We start from the raw sequence: 20,164 nt of genomic DNA, 5'->3' as shown, positions 1-20,164 counted from the left end.
TGGCCAGTTCCTCCCAGTGACACCAGCACCTGGGGAACCCCAAGCTCTCCCTTCCCTCTGCATCTCTATCAGTTCCTGCCTCACCCTTGCCCTCCCTCACCATCCCCTTCTCTGGGAGCTCCCAGGGGAGGCGGGCTATGAAAATACCTGTTTAGCAAAGGTGTCTGGAGGCTGGAGGTGTGGTGCGGAGGCCCCGGGTTTGTTCCCTGTGTTGCCTTTTGCTACCCCTCAGGTGATGATGAACACTCTTCCTTTTCAGCCCCTACGCAGCCCCCTACAGGGCCTGGCACACAGCAGGTATCACAGCCCGTCTCCTTCTCCATTGGGAGCTACTCCTTATCTTCAAAGAGAAAAGGAGCTGGGAGAGGCGGGGCTGACACTGAGCAGCTCCATCAGCCCAGCCCCTCCCCTCTCCTGTCACTATTGTCGGAGACCTCAGTGGGGCCAGGACAGTCTGGTATTCTGATCAGAGCCTGCCCACTGGGTGAAAATGACCAATCCCATGCTTCCACTCTCCTAATCGAGCAAGCCCTGGGCATCTTCAGGGAGCAGAGAGGCAGCTCCTATTGCCCATATCAAATTGCCCTGTGTCATGTGACATTTGGCGTTATTATTTTGAATATTTCCTTTGTGGGATTAAGTCTTAAAGAGGCTGTTGAATTCCTTAGAACTTTGCCTGCAATTATGGCATGCCACCACGTGGTGGCAGTGGTTTGGCAGGCCCACAATCTATGTTTTAAACTGAGATTCAGGTTGCTATTTTAATTTTTCAAGACTAAAAAATGAAATGTTTGATGTTAAACTAAATGTAATTCTACATTTAACCCAAACTAGCCAACCAGAAGTGCTGGCCAGGAGTCAAGTCAGCTGGGCATTTTGCCGGCCTGGGTCAGATAAGGGGTAATCATAAACATCAGCTATCCATTTCACTCAGGTCCCACCCAAACCAGGCAGTGAGGCTGGTGGCTAAAGGTCAGTTTCAGCTCCTGCAGGCAAGACCTTAAACTATAAACGAGGGACTCAGGGAAGAACAAGAGCAGGGCTGGCTACAGAAAGGTGTAAGAATCCAACCCAGGGTCCAAGAAGATACTAGGAGACCATTGCTTCCAGTGCCCACCTGAGCACCCTAAGATATGCTGTTGTACAGAACCCCCAACAGTGCATGCCCTTGAAAACAGGTGAGAGTCAGCTGAGTCCATAACCTCCCACTCTTATGCCTACAGATGTCAGCCATAGAGACCATGACGGAGAAGCTAGAGAGCTTTGCAGCCATGAAGGCCGACTCGGGCAGCTCCCTGCAGCCCCTCTCCCACCACCCCTTCAACTTCCGGTCCCCACCCCCAACGCTTTCTGATCCCATCCTCAGGAAGGGCAAGGAGCGATACACGTGCAGGTGAGGGGTCCTAGGGTGCTGCTGGGACAGCCCTGTTGGGGCTCAAATGCTACACCTGTGGCTGTGAACTTATGCTTCCAGGAAAAACTCAGAGTCCTGGCCACAGGAAAGCACAGCACCGTAATCAGTTGATTATCTGCTTGAGGTCATGCTTTGCAAATAAGTGACATGGGTGGCCTCCCCTGCCTCACACCATGCTGTGCTCGTGTGAGCTCAAGAAAATGCAACTTCACCCCAGCTTAAACTGGGAAGGCTGGGGCTGGGGTGTGCTGGTCAGTGACTAACCTCAGCACTTGGAGGGATGGGCAGTCCAGTGCTACAGCCTCAGCCGATTTCTGCAGTGTCAGGATGACACCCTCCCAGCCACCCTGTGCTGGTGCAGGCCCGTCCAAGTCTCTGTTGGAGCCTGCACTGTCCAATGCCAGACTGAGGGGCCAGGTTGCTTCAGAGGACAGGGGCTGGTCTGTCTACTCCTGTGGCCCATGGCAGGCTGCTCTGTAACTGAGGCTGGGCTTCAGGGCTGTAGAAGAGACTGAAACTGGGATGCTGGGATGGGCCCACCTGTGCATCAGGTGTGAGACCCTGAGCATTAGCATGAAACCATTTCTGGGAAATGGCCTTGTGAACCTGCCCTAATCCTCCCTCACCCTTCCCACCTCCCTCCACCCCAGGTACTGTGGGAAGATCTTCCCCAGATCAGCCAATCTCACCAGACACCTGAGGACGCACACTGGGGAGCAGCCGTACAGGTAGGTGCCGCCCGGGCCGGGTGTGGGGCGGGGCCACCTGCCTCCGTGCACTGCTGACCCACTTCTAGGAGTCAGTGTGCCCTTCCCAGGGCTCTCTGCTGGAGTGAGCAGGCAGTGGGCGGGGCCGGGTGCTCAATTCTGGTCACTTTGGCCCTCCCCTCCTGGTCTCACCAGGATGTTGTGAGGATGAGGCAGGAGGTGCCCAGGAACCTTCTGGAAGGCATCTGCCTGGCTCTCGAAGATGTGAGGGAGCAGCTCTCCAGCCACCCTAGGGTGTCCATTGGGCAGGGGATCCCCGTCAGAGCAGGGCTGAGCAGAGCCATGGCCCAGAGGGTCCACATGGGAGAAAACAGCTTCCCCACCCCAGCCCAACTCCGTTCATCTCAGCTACAGCCATAGCTGCCCCCACACCCTCACCCCTGGTGGGCTAGGGAGTGGGCTAAAGGCAGGATGGGACTCTGCACTTGGAGCCCACCAGGGATTCTAAGGGGTTCTAGGGACAGCCTGGATGGGAAGCGGTGCGTCTGATTCCAGGATCCCCCTGTGCTCCTCTCACCTGAGGAGCCGGCTGCCACCTGCAGAGAAGCAGTCACACAGCTCATCAGGATGGGGAAGGCATTGAATTTGGAGCTCACAACAGCCTCCCAACAGGCTTGTCATCCCGTTTCAAAGATGAGGGGCCCGAGGCTCAGAGATGTCCCATGAATCACCAGGGTCAGTGCCTGGGAGTGGGCATTTTAAGCGAGAGCCCCAGACAATGGTAACTGGGAGGCGAAGGAGGAAACACTGGTTTTCTGCCAAGGTTGGTTTAGTGACACATGCAGGGTGTGTCTGTTCACAGAGGCCATTGGGGATAAAGAGTGTTTCACACGACTTAAGTTGACAGCGTAAGATTTCTCTCCTCTGGCCACACAGAGCTAGAGGGACCACATGATAATGCAAGCACTGGGGACTCCGTTTGTGTCTCCATCCCTGGGGAAGGAGACCAGCTGAGGCACCTGTGCATGTTTTGGTCACTGACCCCCACTCTGAGACAGAGCAAGCATCCCCGGCTGCTCCAGGGCTGTGTCCCAACTCGCAGGGTAAATGACAGCTCATACTACTTATACGTCATCTGTTCAATGCTCACAGCCCTCCCCAACTCACAGGCCCCCCCTTGCCCACCCTTCAAAAAATAGTGACTTACAACTTAACAAAGGCTAGCAACAGAAAGATTTATTTGGTCTGGTCCCCTCCCAGAAAATGAGCTGTGTGTTTTTTCTGTAATGAGAGCCGACTTCTGGACAGCGTTGTGTGCTAAGAGCCCCTAGAGGGTTGGGGTGGTGTTTATAGAAGAATTTAATTATCATTGATTTCTTTTGCTCTCTCCAATCTGAGTTTCGACTTTGGTAACAATAATTGCTTTGCAAGTTTGTGTTGCAAATCCTGACTTTATCTGGCTCAAGGCAGGTCTGTGCCGAGGGGTTTGGAGCGTGTAGCTTTCCTTTTGATACCACTGGCTTTGATAATCTGGTTTCTGGACTGGCTTTGATAATCAGAAGGATTTTAAGTTGGAGGAGGGAAAGTGCTGGCCATCCCCAGAAGCCCGCCAAGAGGAGCCCAAGCCCCCCATGCCCACCCCAGTGTGAGCTCCTTCCCGGTGCCAGCACCCACGCGTGTGCCCGCTGCATGTGCGTATGTGTGTGCCCTGGAGAGGTCGGGCTGACGCAGCCCCACGCAAGCAGGAGGAAGCGGGCTTCTCATGGGTTGCCTAGAGCGATCGGGTAATCAAACCAGATGACATTGGAAGCCTCTTCCGTTTAGGTCCTTGCCTCAAATGACCTGAAATCATTCAGAATGTGTTTCAAAGCCCTGAGGTAGGGAACGTAGAGCCTTTGGTGCACCAAATACATTTCCTGGAGGTAACTTGGCCCCTAGCTTCTCCTGGCCTCGAGGTCTTTGAGTGAAGTGGGAAGGTGAGATTCAGTTAATGTCACTCTTATTTCTTAAAAATAAAAATAAAGCATGTAGGTTTTGTGGGATTTGGGTTGGAGAAGCATAAACATTGAAATGGGAATGGGGAAGGGGGCTGCTCCTTGGTCTTCATCCTGACGGCCGGCCTGGAGGTCTCTCTGGGACGATGCCCAGTGGAGCCTGGAGTCACACCCTGGATGCGAGCCTGCTCGGGCTGCCCAGGACTCCTGCCGGGACCTGAGATTCCCGCCTCAGGGCTGCTGGCTCCCTGGTCTGCCGTGTGCTTCCGTCATCCCCCCAGGCTCAGTCCTGCCTTCTGTGTGAAGCTGGAGCGTGCAAGGGAGCCATAGTTGTGCTTCCATCGGGGGCTGCCGGTGGCCCATGCCTGTCCTTTCCTTTTTAGTTTTATTTTTACTGCTGGGTTTCAAAATACCTTCTTTCTTCCTCTTCCCTCCCTTTTACAGTCACCAAAAGCAGTTCCCCCTGTAGTGGTTGCAGGAGACCCCACTGGATCCCAGGAAGGATGCTGCTGCCCAGGGCTCAGGGGCTCGGGGGCCCTGGCCACCTCCCCTTGACCTGCCCATGCTCTGTTGTCCCCCTGCCGATGGCTTCCCTGGGAGTGCGGCAGGCACTGTCACAGCAAGGTCCTCTCCCTTCCGCAGTGTGCTGGGGCCAGGCTACCCTGCACGTTCTCCTTCCTTTTGGAGCTCACAGGCGTGTTATTTTACACAGTGAGGCCATCAATTTCACCGGCCGCTTGTCAGCTTATTTACAACGCAGACCCCAGCTGCTCGGAGAACTCTGCTCCCTTGCAGCCCTGGGCTCACGGCTCCCCTAAATTTCAAATGGACTTCTCTCTCTGGGCCATTTATTTAGATTAGAAGCAAGAGAGGGCCACGTTCAGGGCTCTCCGCAACCAAATGGAATGCACAGCCCCGTCCGTGGCTCTCCCCGGCCCCAGAACTTCACACAAGGGACTTGCTCTCCACCAGTTTCATGAACAAGCTTCTTTTCCAATCCCGTTTCTCACCTCGGATCCCCAGTTGCGGGGTTTACACAGGAGCCATTAGGTGGAGTTTCTGCAAAGGTCACTGCATTTCCAAAGAAACCAGGAACTGAATGAGCTGTGTGTGAGCACACATTCAGACAGACAAGCAGACACACTGGCAGGCAGACAGGCAGGCGGACAGACAGGCAGACAGACAGGCAAACAGGCAAAAAGCAGACAGACAGACTGGTAGGTGGACAGATAGCCAGGGCGGACAGGCAGGAAGACAGACAGGCAGATAGACAGGCAGACAGACAGGCAGACAGACAGGCAGGTGGACAGACAGGCAGGCGGACAGACAGACAGGCAAACAGGCAGGAAGGCAGACAGACAGGCAGGCGGACAGACAGGCAGGCGGACAGACAGGAAGACAGACAGACAGGCAGGCAAACAGGCAGGAAGGCAGACAGACAGGCAGACAGACAGATGGACAGACAGGCAGGCAGACAGACAGGAAGGCAGACAGGCAGGAAGGCAGACAGGCAGAGTGGACAGGCAGGAAGGCAGACAGACAGGCAGATGGACAGACAGATGAACAGACAGGCAGGCAGACAGACAGGCAGACTGGCAGGCAGGCAGACTGGCAGGCAGACAGACAATCAGGCAGGCAGACAGACTGGGCTGCGTCCACATGCCAGAGGGGCACATGGCCCCAGCTGGGTGGGAAGCCTCTGGCTGGGCAGGGCCTGAATTTGCATCTGGGCTGGAGACGCAGGGTCCAGTGTGTCCTTTCTCGGCAGTCTGTCAGCCTCAAAAGCAGGGCGGTCCCAGGGCCGGGCACCACCGTTCCAGTCTAAGGATGTATCAGGGTGGGGGATGTGAGAAAATGCATTCGGGGGTGTAAAATCCCTCCTTTCCCGGAGATTGTGTGGGACATGTCGGGTAGGGGGGCACCCAAGCATCTCCACCCCAGCTGCCGAAAGGGCTCCATCCTCAACCTTACTCTTGTGTGAGTTCACAGGCCGAGTAAAACAAAACTGCAGCGCCGCCCAGGGCAGGCTTTGTGGATGGCCGGTACAAGCCAGGACGCTGCCTGTCACTGGGCTGCGGGAGGAGAGGCTGGGACCTGGGTACCCGGAGGCAGCTCAGCTGACCTGGGGAGGAGCAGGGGCTCCCAGAGAAGCCCACAGGCCGGGCCCCTGGGTTCAGGAGCAGAGAAGGTTGAGGGTCACTTCGGGGGAGCTTGGGGACTTCCATCACAAATGGTTCTTTGCTTGTCTCCCGTGGAAGAGGCCAGAGTGAGCCTGACCTCTGGCAACAGTTGGAAGATTCGGGAACTGAGTGGATGAAGCCTCAGGGCAGCGCCAGGGGCGAAGTGGGTGGGACGTGGAAATGCCATGGCCAGGTGTGGGAGAGGAGGGCCCTTCTCCCGGGACTGCCTCCGTTCTCTAGGGGACCCATTATCAGACAGACTTCCTAGGTTCTACCAGGCAGCTTGGGGAGCCGGGGAGACTCGCAGGCTCTGAGATTCCAAGGACAGTTTCTCACGGCCACAGCCCCTCCGTGTGGGGAATGCTGAGCTCCTGGGCCCGGAAGGTGCGGGACTGCAGCTTCTGCCTCGGGGAGGCCCCTGCGGGTGTGTTGATGGCGGTCAGACTCCCTCGCCAGGCTTTTGTGATAGCAAACACCAGTCCAGGCCCCTCCTGTACAGGGCAGCACTGCGCCAAGAAGGCTGAACCACACCCCTTCCCGGTCTGGTAGGCCAGGACTCCCGAGTGTCGCCAGGCACGTCCCCATCCATGTGACAAGGGCACATGACCCGTATGCTGCACTGGAGCGGGCTACCAGCACCGGTCGGGGCGGGGTGGGGCCTCTCCGAGTCCTGTCCTCTGTGGGAATGAAGGCCACTGTGCTTAAAACAGCCATGCCCCCTTCGGGTGAACAAACCCTGCCCGGTCCTGGTGCCTCCACAGAGGCTCCCACAGAGGCCCTGGCCCAGTCTCTGGCTGCTGCCGAGCCCCCACTGCCAGAATCCTGCCACAGCAGATGGACTTTCTGCGTGCTGTGCCGTGGACATCATGGAGCTTGTTTTGTTTTCAAAATATGAAAATGCACGATCATATAAACAGAATGTTCAAGTGTGTGTGTGTGCCTCTGGGATCAGATAAGCACCCCTGCGGGCGTTCTGATAGCCAAGAGCACACACACATGTGCACACACAGGCGGGGCACACATGCACACGCCAAGCACACACGTGCAACCGAAAACCAAGCAGTCAGGGTTCCCTTCACCGTCACCCAGCCCAGCCGGGTGTCAGTAAGCCAGCCCTGCCCGCCCTGGGTGCCCCCAGGGAGGAGGCTGTGTCTTCACAGAGGCAGCGCACGTGCGTCTGCAGAGCTCGTGGGGTTCCTCCTTAGCTCATGCCCAGCTCTCCCTCTCCGTTTCAGGCGTGATTTTCTTGCTGCTCAATGCACGTTGCTCAGGCCCCCTAACTCTCAGCCCCGCTCTCCAAAATGAGAGCGAACAACCCTCCCCTTTCCTGCCTGCAGGGTCACCACGTGTGGCTGTGGAGGTCACTCCCAGCGCAAGGGCCCCACGCTGAGGGGGAACCTCCACACACAGCCCTCCTCGATCGCTCGTTGTGATGACTTTCCAGCAGCAAAAGGCCTTGCTCTGCTAAGCTCAGGGTGTTAGAGTCCTGCTCTGCCTGATGCCGTGGAGGCTAGATGGAGGAAGGGGGTCTCATCCCAACTTTCCCGTGTGCGTGGTGCAGGCTGGCCGCAGCCCTGCCCACCCTGGGGGAGTAAAGATAAGCCGAGCCCGGAGCTGGTAGTGCTCAAAGGGGCCAGTGTGATCTTTGTGTCCTTAATAGAGGAGGCAGCCAACAGGTAGCAGCCTCCAGGGCAGCCCCCAAGCCCTCCATGAATGGATCGGCAAACTGAGGCTCCAAGTGAGGTGGGGCCTGCCCAGGGGCCCCCAGCCACCTCGAGGGCTGGAGGCGGAAGGTCACAGGGAGCTGGTCTGGGTGCTGGTCTGTGGAAGCCTTCACCTGGGAGACTGGCCCTGCCATGCGTCTTTCCATGGAGCAAGGCCGCCCTCCGGAGGCTGCAAGGAGCACGTCGTCCCCGGCGGCCCACCTGCCCACCGCGGGGCCTGGGGACCAGGGAGAACCAGACAACAGAGGGCGGGAGACGCTGGAAGATCAGGGGCACCGCCTGCCCAGGGGACGTGGGACACTCTCCGGGGGGATCCACCACCCACAGAACAGTAGAAGAATGAACCCCTGCTTTTTTTTTTTTTTTTTTTTTTTTGAGACAGAGTCTCTTTCTGTCACCCAGGCTGGAGTGCAGTGGCGCGATCTCTGCTCACTGCAAGCTCCGCCTCCTGGGGTCACACCATTCTCCTGCCTCAGCCTCCCAAGTAGCCGGGACTACAGGCACCCGCCACCACGCCCGGCTAATTTTTTGTATTTTTAGTAGAGACAGGATTTCACCGTGTTAGCCAGGATGGTCTTGATCTCCTGACCTTGTGATCCGCCCACCTCGGCCTCCCAAAGTGCTGGGATTACAGGCGTGAGCCACTGTGCCCGGCCCTTGAACCCCTACTTCTTGAAGTCAGGGCTGTTTCTAGGGACAGCTTCCCCAGGACGCCTTTGGCTCTCCAGCTGGGATATCCAGCAGCCTCCGGGACACAGCGGGGCAAAGCTGTGCACGGGGCGCAGGGCAGGGACACGAGCTCCCTTCCCCCCACCCTCTGTGGCCCGGCCTGCCAGGCAGAGCCAGAGCCTGCGCTGAGGAGCGCGTGTGCCTCTTCCAGGTGTAAGTACTGCGACCGCTCCTTCAGCATCTCTTCGAACCTCCAGCGGCACGTCCGGAACATCCACAACAAGGAGAAGCCCTTCAAATGCCACCTGTGCAACCGCTGCTTCGGGCAGCAGACCAACCTGGACCGGCACCTCAAGAAGCACGAGCACGAGAACGCACCAGGTGGGCCACCCACAAGGTCAGGCCCCACAGAGGGGGAGGGGAAGAGGAGGGTAGGGGGCACCGGGCAGGGAAGAGGGCCACAGATGATACCTCAGGAAGCCAACAGGCACCCCTCAAACCGTAGTCATTCAAGAGAACCCAGAGCTCTCCAGTGTCCCTAAGAAACCTGCCTCCCTAAGAGCACCCCAAGTGTGCACTGTTCGCAGCTGGTTTGCCCCATGGAGGGAGGGGATCACCGAGAGGCCACTGCCTGACACTCTCTCCCCTCCGCAGTGAGCCAGCACCCTGGGGTCCTCACGAACCACCTGGGGACCAGCGCCTCCTCTCCAACCTCAGAGTCGGACAACCACGCACTTTTAGATGAGAAAGAAGACTCTTATTTCTCAGAAATCAGAAACTTTATTGCCAATAGTGAGATGAACCAAGCATCAACGCGAACAGAGAAACGGTAAGAAAACTATCTCGGGCTGGGTAAGGTGTGGACCCGGCCAACAGCCCTGCATGGCCACCCTCAGAGGACCCCAGCACCAGCCCCTGGCACATCCAGAAAGGCACAGTGGGGGCCTCACCACAGAGGGTGAGGCCCCCGGGCTCTGGGAACCTGGGGAAGCTGTGCTGTCTGCCTCAGTTCCTCCACCTGGAGAGTCATGAGAGTAAGCACCCCTGGGCTTACTGACCTCACTATTAACAGATATGTGCGCAAAACACTAGCCAGGTGACCAAGCCGACCACAAGTTCAGCTGTGCCTCTGAAACTCGAGGACATTTTGATTTAATCTGAGGCACTAAAAGTTTCCAAACCAAAATGCTTCACCTTGAAATACACACATGCACACACATACACATGTGTACACGTGTGTAATACACATGCATGCACACGTGCACATACGTATATGCCCCATGTACACGTACACATTCACATGCACATATGCACACAGAGATGCATGTGTGTATACATATGTATACATATGCAGGTGCATGCAGGTGCCCAAATACAGGCATGCATGTACACACATGCACACACATGTGTGCATAACATGTGCATGCGTAAACATATCTGCATAGATCTACACACATGCATGTGCACACATGCAAGTACATGCACATGGACAGTGTGTGCACATACACGTGTGACAGTCATGTGCATACACATAGAGACACATGTACATGCATGTGCACATGTGTATATAAACACACAGAGCAGCAGAACAAGGGGGGAATTCAGATCCAAGAATATTGGCACGTGCTCTGTGCAACCTGGGTTATCAGGGCTCCATGTGCCCCACTTACTCTGGGGGAGCCTTCAGACACCCTAGCAGAGCTGCTTCCTGTGTAAAAGCTAAAGCCAGGCCAGCTGGCAGAGAACCGAAGATGTTCCAAACTCTAAGAGGCCTGAGGGGGTGATCCCCTGATTCTACAGAAGGGAAAACGAGGCCCACGGAAGTGAGGTGCATTGCTCAGGCCCAGAACCTGGAGCCAGAGCCCACGCTCTTATCGCACTGGCCATGGGTGGTCTAAGGCTGTGTACCCGCAGGGCCCAGCTCACTCCCTACCACCTCCAGCAGGTGAGGAATAATCCCCCTGAAACCCGGGCTCCCTAAGAGTCCATCTGCTCCTCCAGGGCAGGGCTGCGTCTTCCTGTCATTGCTTCTAGGAGAGTGGGGGTACCTGGAAAGAGGCGTCCAAGCAATAAACACAGGAGGCAGTTGGACACTGGCTCTGGCAAAGCCACGTTCCAAGTCTGCCCCTCCTAGGTAGGTGAGCTCGCCTGTAGGGCCCTCAGCATCTTCTTCCATCAGAGCCCAGGTCAGGGGGAGAAGCTGGCCATGGGCCATGGTCCCAAAAGCCTCACCTCCACCCTGCTGCAACCCCACCTGCTCTGCAGCCCCAAGGTTGTCCCTGCATTCCCCGCTGGGCTCCAGGAACAACGGCCTGAAGGGAACTCAGCTCTGGCCATGCTGAGACAGCCGCACGGGAGCTGTTCGTGTTCCCTGCAGCTGCATGTCAGACCCGTAAGTGCCATGGGCCAGGCCTTACCTACGCCCCACAGCCCTGTCCTCAGGCACGATCCCCTAAACTGCAGCTCCCAGAGCAAGACCAGGTGAGGAACGGGCGAGGATTCTTCAATGGCATCCTTGCCAGGGTGAGCCCAGGAGCAGGAGTGTGTGCAGAGGCTGAACCACCTGGAAGACAGCAAGGCCCCCGTGCCCCAAGCTAGGGTGGCAGCCCGGCCATACTGCAGAAGCCCCACCAGGACAGAGGGCTGTCTCCAGGAGAAAGACGTGTGGCTGGGCCTCCCCATCGCCTTTGCCAAGGCCCACCATGCCCTGCTCCTCACAGCCCTGGGGATGGGGACAAGGGAGGCTCTCAACACCTCAGAACATATGGGCACAGCTGGCCACAGACCCAGGCCTTCGGAAGGCCCGTCCTGCAGAGGCAAAGTCCCCAGGTCCAACTGGCCTCGTCCTGAGAGCCCCCACGTCACTGTCGAAAATGAGAATAGGGCAAGAGGGACATAGGCAGCCAGTCCCTGGGGTGGCAGGGCGTTCCCTGGGCCTCCTGCGGAACCAGCTCCTGTCCTTTGCCGTCAGAAAGGATCCATTGCCTGTCGGGCGTCCTGGTCCTGCAGCCCAGCGAACCCCTGAGTTGAATTATGTCCCTCAACATTCCCAGGTGGAAGTCCCAGCCCCCAGCATTTCAGAATGGGACTCTTCAGAGATAAGGTCTTTAAGGAGGGATTAAGCAGAGGCCACACTGGAGTAAAGTGGGCCCCAATCCAGCGGCACTGACAGTCTTGAAAAAAGGGAGTGGCCGGGCGCGGTGGCTCAAGCCTGTAATCCCAGCACTTTGGGAGGCCGAGACGGGCGGATCACGAGGCCAGGAGATCGAGACCATCCTGGCTAACACAGTGAAACCCCGTCTCTACTAAAAAAATACAAAAAACTAGCCGGGCGAGGTGGCGGGCGCCTATAGTCCCAGCTACTCGGGAGGCTGAGGCAGGAGAATGACGTAAACCCGGGAGGCGGAGCTTGCAGTGAGCTGAGATCCGGCCACTGTACTCCAGCCCGGGCGACAGAGTGAGACTCTGTCTCAAAAAAAAAAAAAAAAAAAAGAAAAAAGGGAGAACTTGGAGAAAAACACATGGAGGAGAAGGCCAAGGGAAAACGGAGACGGAGGTCGGGGTGATGCGCCTCCCAGCCAAGAGTCACCTAAGAGGGCCGAGAGTCCCCAAGGATGGCCAAGGAGGGCCAAGGGTCCCCAAGGATGGCCAAGGAGGGCCAAGGGTCACCAAGGATGGCCAAGGGTCGCCAAGGATGGCCAAGGAGGGCCAAGGGTCGCCAAGGATGGCCAAGGAGGGCCAAGGGTCACCTAGGAGAGGCAAAGAAGGCCAAGGGTCACCAAGGATGGCCAAGGAGGGCCAAGGGTCACCTAGGAGAGCCAAAGAAGGCCAAGGGTCGCCAAGGATGGCCAAGGAGGGCCAAGGGTCACCTAGGAGAGGCAAAGAAGGCCAAGGGTTGCCAAGGATGGCCAAGGAGGGCCAGCAGCAGCAGGAGCTAGAGAGAGGCCAGGGACAGATTCTCCCCCAGAGTCTCAGAAGGAACCCGGCCTGCCCTCGCCTGGATCTTGGACTTCTGGCCTCAGAGCTATAAAGGCATCCACGGCTGCTGCTTCAGGCCCCCATACTGTGGGGTTTGGTTTGGGCAGCTCTGGGAAACTGACTGTCCTCCCTGTTGGAGCCGAACCAGCCACCAGGCCCTGTTCTGTGTCCGAGCCGGACACTCCATTCCCCAACACTGGAAAGCAAATACTCTGTGCACAGGGGGTGTGCAGCAGACATAAAGAGGGCAGAGCCCCTGCCCCCAGCTGGCGGGGATTCCATGCAAACCCACGTGGGCCCACCAGATGGATCTCACGGCACATGCCCATGTGATAAGCTTGGGCTCTCACCCTGCGCCATCTCGTCCTGTCCTCGGAGTGGACAGGAAGGCACCCATGTGATGAGCCTGGGCTCTCATCCTGCGCCATCTCATCCCGTCCTCAGAGTGGACAGGGAGGGGCATGTCCTCGGGTCATCGAGAGGGCACAGGCCCCAAAGACAACCCCACCCAAGGGCACCTCACCAACAACCAGAGTGAGAACCAGGACCCAGATCCCAGCAGCTCCATGGCTGAGGAGATGGGTGTGTATACAAGACACTCCCAGCACCCAACATAGGCGACCAGGACCGAGGAACTGTCCTCAAGCCCTGAAGCCTGCTGAGTTCTGTCCATCCTGGAAGGCAGAAAGACAAGAGATAGAGACGTGGCATCTGTGGAGAGCCGGGGGATTACGGCCTCCCCAAGCCCAGTTCCTGTGCACACAGGCGAGTCTGAGACATGGAAGTCAGTCACTGGGAGACGCTGTCACTTTCTTGCTTGGATGCCAAGAGCAGGACTCCTGCATCTCCCCTGCACTGTGGGTACCTCCCAGGGCGGCGGGGGGCAGTGCCCCCAGGCAGAGTGAGGACAAGAAAGAGTGGCCCTGGGGCTCTGGGCGTGGGCAGTCCAAGAACTGCGTGCCCTGCCCTTTGCTTGGGCCCGTCTACCAGCATGTCCAGCACCTGCCCAGGGGCCCTCGGCTCCCCTGGGGCCCAGCCCACCCAAGACACAGCTCTTGGCCATGAACATGGAGATGAGCCAAACTCTAGTGGCTCTTCCTGAAAGAAATGAGAACGCTCAGCCACGCCCATGCACACTTTGTTCTTTTCTTAATACTGAGGAACCGGAGTGGAGGGTCCTGCCAGGCTGCAGTGACCCTGGGGGAAGTCAGGAGAGCCCTGGGCTGCAGGAGAGTCCCCTCAGGCTCTGAAGCAAGCTTGTCCTGGTGCTGTCAGACTGCTGACAACAGGCTTTGGGCCCTCACTCTCCAGATCCCAGAGAGCCCTCCGGGGCTCCCGGCTCTCGGGCCAGTGCTCACGTCCTCAAGTTGTCAGCCTGAAATCCTTCCCCCCGAAGTCTGCCCTGAGGGTGCCTCTCGTGCAGTGCGCAGTCCCCGCACCAGTGCAGGACCAGCTTCCCCACAGGACTGCCCACCTCTTCCTCCCCAACACCGCCTGGCCCTGGTGCCCTCACGGCCACAACAGCCGCCTGCTGCTGGGCCTTGCCCCGCCCCCACCACCCTGAGCACTTGTCCTCCTCTCCTGGGACCGCCCCAAGGCCTCCGTGCCTCTCACTCTGCAGACTCAGTGGCTGGGCCCGGGGACCGGTGGGAGCTCCCTCAGGAAGGGGGCTGAGGGTCATTGGGGCAGGCAGTGGGGGCAGAGCCAAGTCACCAGCCTTTGGGGGTCCGTGGCAAGGAGAGAGACGCCTGAACTTGGCCAATCTCCTCCTGTGTCATTTCAGGCCGGAGATGCAGGACGTGGACGGCAGCTCCCAGTGTCCAGGCCTAGCCAGCGAGAAGCAGGAGGACGTGGAGGAGGAGGATGACGATGACCTGGAGGAGGACGATGAGGACAGCCTGGCCGGGAAGTCGCAGGACGACACGGTGTCCCCCGCACCCGAACCCCAGGCCACCTATGAGGACGAGGAGGACGAGGAACCACCCACCTCCCTGGCCGTGGGCTTTGACCACACCCGAAGGTGGGGGCAGCCGTGTGCTCCTGGACGGGGCAAGGGGGGAACGTGGGCGTCCATCGGGAGGGGGACCTCCCTCTTCAACCACTTGTGAGCCTATCCCAGGCTCAGCCCCTACTCCAGCACAGCCACCTCGGGGCTCTCGGGGCTCCTACACACAGGCCAGGGCAAGGCTGAGCCACGGGCAACAGGGTCAGGGGCTCTCAGCCCCCCACCCACCCCCAGGGGCCCTGGAGGCTGGAAGCAGAGTGTGGAGGGGAAGGCATTTCCCTGCACTGAGCAGACATGGAGGCCCCCAGCCCTGCAGCAGAGCTGCCCGTCAGCCTGGGACAGCGTGTGCAGCCCCTAGAGGGCCGTGGGCACAGGGGCCAAGCACCCACTATTCTGTGCCAGCCAGAGCCACTTCCCCATGTCCTCAGTGTTCACCGCCAGTATCAGGCTTGGGCGACACTGCCAGCATTCCCAGATCCCCCAGGAGGCCCTTTGGAGGCGGTGCTTCCTCCCCGGGGAGAGGGAGCCCCGGGCCTCTCGGAGCTGCCTGGGGTCTTAGAGCATTGAAGCCTCCTTCTCCACCCTCCACTCGAAAGATCTGAGCCCCCTGCCTGCTGCCTGATGTGTGTGCACGCACTCACCCCCGCCCTGACCTCTGTCTGTCACTCTCCTGCATCCGTGTGGCTTCCCGTCCAGGCGTCTGTGTGTCCGTGTGTCTGTCTCCCTGTGCATGTGGCTGGCAGAGATGCAGTGGCGTGCATGCAGGCCCGGAGCAGGCCTTGCGGCATCAGAGAGGCGGCCAAGGCCAGGCTGCTAACAGCAGGCCCTCCCTCTCCCCGGTCATTGGTGCAGGTGTGCTGAGGACCATGAAGGCGGTCTGTTAGCTTTGGAGCCGATGCCGACTTTTGGGAAGGGGCTGGACCTCCGCAGAGCAGCTGAGGAAGCATTTGAAGTTAAAGATGTGCTTAATTCCACCTTAGATTCTGAGGCTTTAAAACATACACTGTGCAGGCAGGCTAAGAACCAGGTAGGTACCCACCAGAGCCCCGCCCCCACCCCACCTGGCCTCCTCAGCCAGGGGACAGCCAGCACTCACCTCCCGCCGTGGCCCTCCCAGGCCTGGGGAAGCTCTGATCACTACTAACGCCCCCGTGCTGCATCCTCCAGATAGGCCCCAGTGACCACCGCCCTCCCGCAAGCTGGGGTGCAGCAGGGAGGGGCTGAGAGCCGATGACCCTGGCGGGACCCTCACAAGGGAGCTCACTCGTGGACATGGGCAGCTCACCTTCCTGTGGTCCTCAGTGGGAAAGGTCTGTGAGCAGGTTTCTGGCCCGCCCAGCCGCCTTCGTCTCACTCCCTCTCTGAGCTGGGCCCCAGTGGCCTGCAGTCCGGATTTTTCCCACGGGAAGAGCTGTCCAGCCGGGCGGTCTCTGCTTCCCGGCTGGAGCTATGAGGTCAGCAAGGGCACCAGGGTTGGCCCCAGGTGCTTCTCAGCTTCTCTCCTTAGGGCAGGTGGCCCCAGGGCCCTGCCCACGTATCTCTCCAGTCTATAGGGACTGGGGGTCTCATTCAGCTCTCTACAGCCCTCCCAGAGGAAACAGGTCCGCCCCAGGTCTCAGCAAAAGCCGTCTGCGTGTCTGTCTTTGTCTTTTTACTAATTCTGTCTGGAGTGTTAACTCGGGTGGGACAGCATTGGGCTTCCCCACCTTCCTTGCCCTTAACCCGCACACGACGCTCCCCAAGTCCCATCCCCACCTGCCCTGTGCTGGGGGCAGAAGGATGTCCCATGAGCTAATGCCTGGAAACATACCTGCACTTCCTAAGAATCCCATCGGCCCAGAAATGCTGCACGTCCCTGTCCCAGAGGCAGCTCTTTAGTGTCCCCATGGTCACCAAAACAGGCATCCCCTGGCAGGGGTGGCTCTTGTTGACCCCCAGGGCCCTCCTAGACCAGACACGTGTCTGTAGTTTCTGCTGATCACCAAGTGGAGAAAACTTGGGGGGAAGGGGTGGGAAGGAGAGGAGGCTTTGAGGGGGAGGACCCCAAAGCAGCCAAGGGAACTGGTGTGCACAGGAGGCCCCGCACTGGCACTCCAGTGTCCCGGCATCACTCTGAGCAGCGGGTGGCCTTCCTCCCTCCCACTGTCACGGCTGCTCATGTCTTCCTCTTCCAGGCTGCGGAGAGAATCTGGGTCTCTTAGTCCCTTTTGCTCCCTCTTCCCACTGTGGACCAGGGCGAGGTTGAGCCAGGCCAGGGCTGCGGGAGGCTGGGAACAGACGAGGCTTGGCCCTGCCGTCCCGGGATGGTCTGTCCTGCCCGCACGCTCACCTGCCTGTGTGAAACAGCCCGCCCTGCCCATGCGCTGCCTGTCTGGGATGGCCCGCCCGGCGCACGCACTCACCTGCCTGTCTGGGATGGCCCGCCCTGCCCACATGCTCACCTGCCTGTCCTGTGTGTGTGTCATCCCCTCCCCGCCAGGCATATGCAATGATGCTGTCCCTTTCCGAAGACACTCCTCTCCACACCCCCTCCCAGGGCTCTTTGGACGCTTGGTTGAACATCACTGGAGCCACGTCGGAGTCTGGAGCATTTCACCCCATCAACCACCTCTGACGGGCTGGGCGGCCGGGGGCCGGCGGCCAGAGTGAGGGCACCAGCCGCGGAGGACGGAGGCTGACGGGGCCGCGGAGGACCCCGTCCCTGCGTGTGGCCACTCCTCAGCATCCTCCCCACCCACCATGTTTCATTCCGACTTTTCCAGTGGAAACTCAGACCCCGAAAGTCCCTAAAGCAGCCGTAGAATCTCACAATCTCCAACGATTGGTCTTGAGAACACTGTTCAGTGATGGTCCTGCAGGCGGCCGTCCAGAGACAGCCAACGGAGCTGCCTCGCAGAATCAGCCAGTGGGCAGGTGGACGCTCCGCTGAGACACAGAATCAACCCGTGGACAGGTGGACGCTCCGCTGAGACACAGAATCCACCCGTGGACAGGTGGACGCTCCGCTGAGACAGAAGCTGGTGGCCACTGCTGGGTGCCTGCGTGGGGTCGCAGAAGGGAGTGGATAGACGGGTGTGCTCAAAAGAGAGAGATCACTCAAATGATTTTTATAATGAAATGACAAGAATAACCCTTTTGGTAATCGTATTGACTACAGAGTCTATTTAAGCATGTGGTTTTAAAAATAGACAGTATTTTTTAAAAATCAAAAAATGACTTGCAAATTGTTTTTTAAAAGTAATTTTGCATTGCTTTGAAATTTGAGCTCGTTTGCAAACCCGAGTCTGCCTGGGAACCCGCACTGTGCCTGGGCGTGTTCTTTATACTGTAGATAATGGAGAAATTTTCTATCTCTGTCCCTATTTGTATACACCAAGGTGACGCTGGGTGCCCCGAGGCAGAACAAGAGGCATGGGACCACACCCGCGAGCCGTGCAGACTGCTGAGGAAGTCTTAGACAGGGTGCCCTGGGCTGCAGGCCTGCCCGAGGCTGGGATGGGGAGCATGCCTGCCATCATGTGACATGGAATTGGTGCCAGGGCCGCCACGTGGCCTTCAGAGGAATCCACAGGCCCCCACCTAAGACCCCTCAATTGTACGGGGAAGTCGAGGGCCCATGGCTTGAGTCCACCATGCAGAGATGTGGCCGGGCACCCACCTTCCTTCCCTCCTCTGTCCCTGCCTTGGCCACCCCACGCCGGAACCCACCGCCGTCTTCTGAAGGCAGGGCCTTGGCCATGTCCTGGGTCTCCCAACTCCCACCTGACCCCAGCCTCTCCGGTGTCCTCCACGTGGCTGCCCTGGGGAGCGATCCCAGCGGATGGCTCCGGGCCACCAAGCCGTACCTGTGCCTGAGACTCCGGATGGACGACACAGTCACCACGTCGCTCTTCCTGTGCGCTCTTGGTGAGACACAGCTTGAGAACAGAAGGGCGTCGGGGGAGCCTGCCGCAAGCAGCAGAGACAGCACAACCCCCGGGGCCCGGCCGCCTCCCTCTCTCGGGATGCAACTTCTTCCCCACTCGGATGGGCTTTAAATTATTCCCATAGGGGCCAATTTCAAATAATAATTTTTTCCCTGATGGAATTTACCTTAATCTGTATATAACTTGTAATTTTTTTCTAATTCATTTCTTTTCTTATTTTATTTCCTCCTTAACAGTATTTTTGGCATTAGACATTCTTATTGTGAAGAAATAATGTTAATATAAGTATCTGGTGAAGGACCAAAACCGTGTAATAAGGTTGTGTGTCGTGTGGGAGTGGGGCGATTTTTTATGTGCCAAATACCCCCGTCCCCCCCATGAATCCTGCTGTCCCTGCTGCCGTTTACCAGACAATCATATGTTTTTGTTAAATTTGCGTTTCAGTTGCATTTGCATTTAAGACAAGTGTTCTATTTATTTCTTGTATTGTTTGGAAGAAAAAATCATGATAGTGTCCCAACAAGAAGAGAAAAAAAACGCCCACGTTGCCCTTAAAAAAAAAAAAGAGCGTAAATACAAACAGGAGTGGTGCAAGCCACCTTGGTGTGGGTTTGTGTCACGCGTGGACATCTCAAGCTGTCCCCAGCGGTGACAGGAGATGTCCTGGCTGCTCCAGGCCAAAAGACAATCGTCTCTGTGGGTGCCAGGCGGTCCAGGCTTGCACTGAAGACTTGCCATGGGGAGGTTCCTGCAGGAGGCTCCACCTGATGTATCACAGTGAAAGGGACCCCTCCCACGCCAGATCTGCACGGCGTGACAAGACGAGACCCACCTGTGCGTGCGCTGGGGCCACGTGCGGCCTGGGTGGCCCCCCGGGGCAGCGGGGGAGCTGCCTGCAGAAGAGCCAGCTGGTGTGTCGGGAAGGATTCAGGATCTGCAAACACAACCGTTCAGGCCTCCTTATGCATTTCCACAACATCCCCTGGGTCAGACCCACCAGGTACCGCATAGGAATTTCCAGTTTTCCTTGATCTAGATGGGATTCTTGTAAAAATTCAACCTCGGACATAAACACCCCATTTCTGTAAACCCAAATTATATGATTTCTTCTGTGAAAGAGTAAGGTGTGTGCTTTTTTTTTTTTTTTTTTTTTTTTTTTTTTTTTTTTTTTTGCAATACGGCCCCATCTCTCTGAAGTGGGACGTTCGGACGGATGGAGCCCTCAGCGCGTCTTTTCGGCAGAAGCAGAACCGATGAGGGCCACCCTTACCGTTGCTCTCCGGATCTCCCTGTCCCATCCCACCGTTTTCAGCTGTCTTCCCAAGCATCCTGTCTTCTCTCGGCGCTCTTTCCTTCCACCCTTCCCAAGAGTCCTGGTTGCACATTTTAAGTCACATATTTTTGTCCCCCTGAAAATGATAGCAAGCCCAGTTTCTCCTGAGCATCCAGCCCCCAGGTCCCAGCACTTGGCATTTTCAGGAGGCCCTGTTCTTACTGCCCCTGACAAAGACAGCACTTATTTCCTGGGCTGGTGCACCCCAAAACATGGCGCCGACACTTAGCGTGG

At 57.8% G+C, this 20,164-nt stretch overlaps 1 protein-coding gene and 1 long non-coding RNA gene across 8 annotated transcripts in view; one reads left to right on the top strand and one right to left on the bottom strand.

The window, feature by feature from the left end:
* The window catches only part of LOC105496680 (PR/SET domain 16), a 364,998-nt gene extending 345,275 nt beyond the window's left edge, over window positions 1-19,723 (top strand). For 6 of the 7 annotated variants that reach the window (XM_071067547.1, XM_071067538.1, XM_071067522.1 and 3 more), the window contains 7 exons: window positions 1,224-1,393; window positions 2,065-2,142; window positions 8,900-9,069; window positions 9,343-9,517; window positions 14,450-14,686; window positions 15,524-15,698; window positions 17,151-19,723. In XM_071067547.1, the coding sequence (XP_070923648.1) occupies window positions 1,224-1,393; window positions 2,065-2,142; window positions 8,900-9,069; window positions 9,343-9,517; window positions 14,450-14,686; window positions 15,524-15,698; window positions 17,151-17,285 (1,140 nt within the window). In that variant the 3' untranslated portion in view covers window positions 17,286-19,723. The remainder of the gene's footprint in view (window positions 1-1,223; window positions 1,394-2,064; window positions 2,143-8,899; window positions 9,070-9,342; window positions 9,518-14,449; window positions 14,687-15,523; window positions 15,699-17,150) is intronic. The other variant, XM_071067549.1, reaches the window with a different exon arrangement.
* Window positions 15,060-16,960, bottom strand: LOC139355719 (uncharacterized). The gene is made up of 3 exons (XR_011606601.1): window positions 16,482-16,960; window positions 15,957-16,118; window positions 15,060-15,606 (listed from the first exon to the last, which is right to left on the bottom strand). It is a non-coding gene; the product is annotated as an uncharacterized lncRNA (long non-coding RNA).
* Window positions 19,724-20,164: the final 441 nt, after the last annotated feature.

This window comes from Macaca nemestrina, chromosome 1, assembly GCF_043159975.1.
Source record: "Macaca nemestrina isolate mMacNem1 chromosome 1, mMacNem.hap1, whole genome shotgun sequence".
NCBI classification, from domain to species: Eukaryota; Metazoa; Chordata; class Mammalia; order Primates; family Cercopithecidae; genus Macaca; species Macaca nemestrina.
The sequence above is the reverse complement of the archived record's forward strand: the minus strand, read 5'-3'. Positions and strand labels throughout refer to the sequence as shown.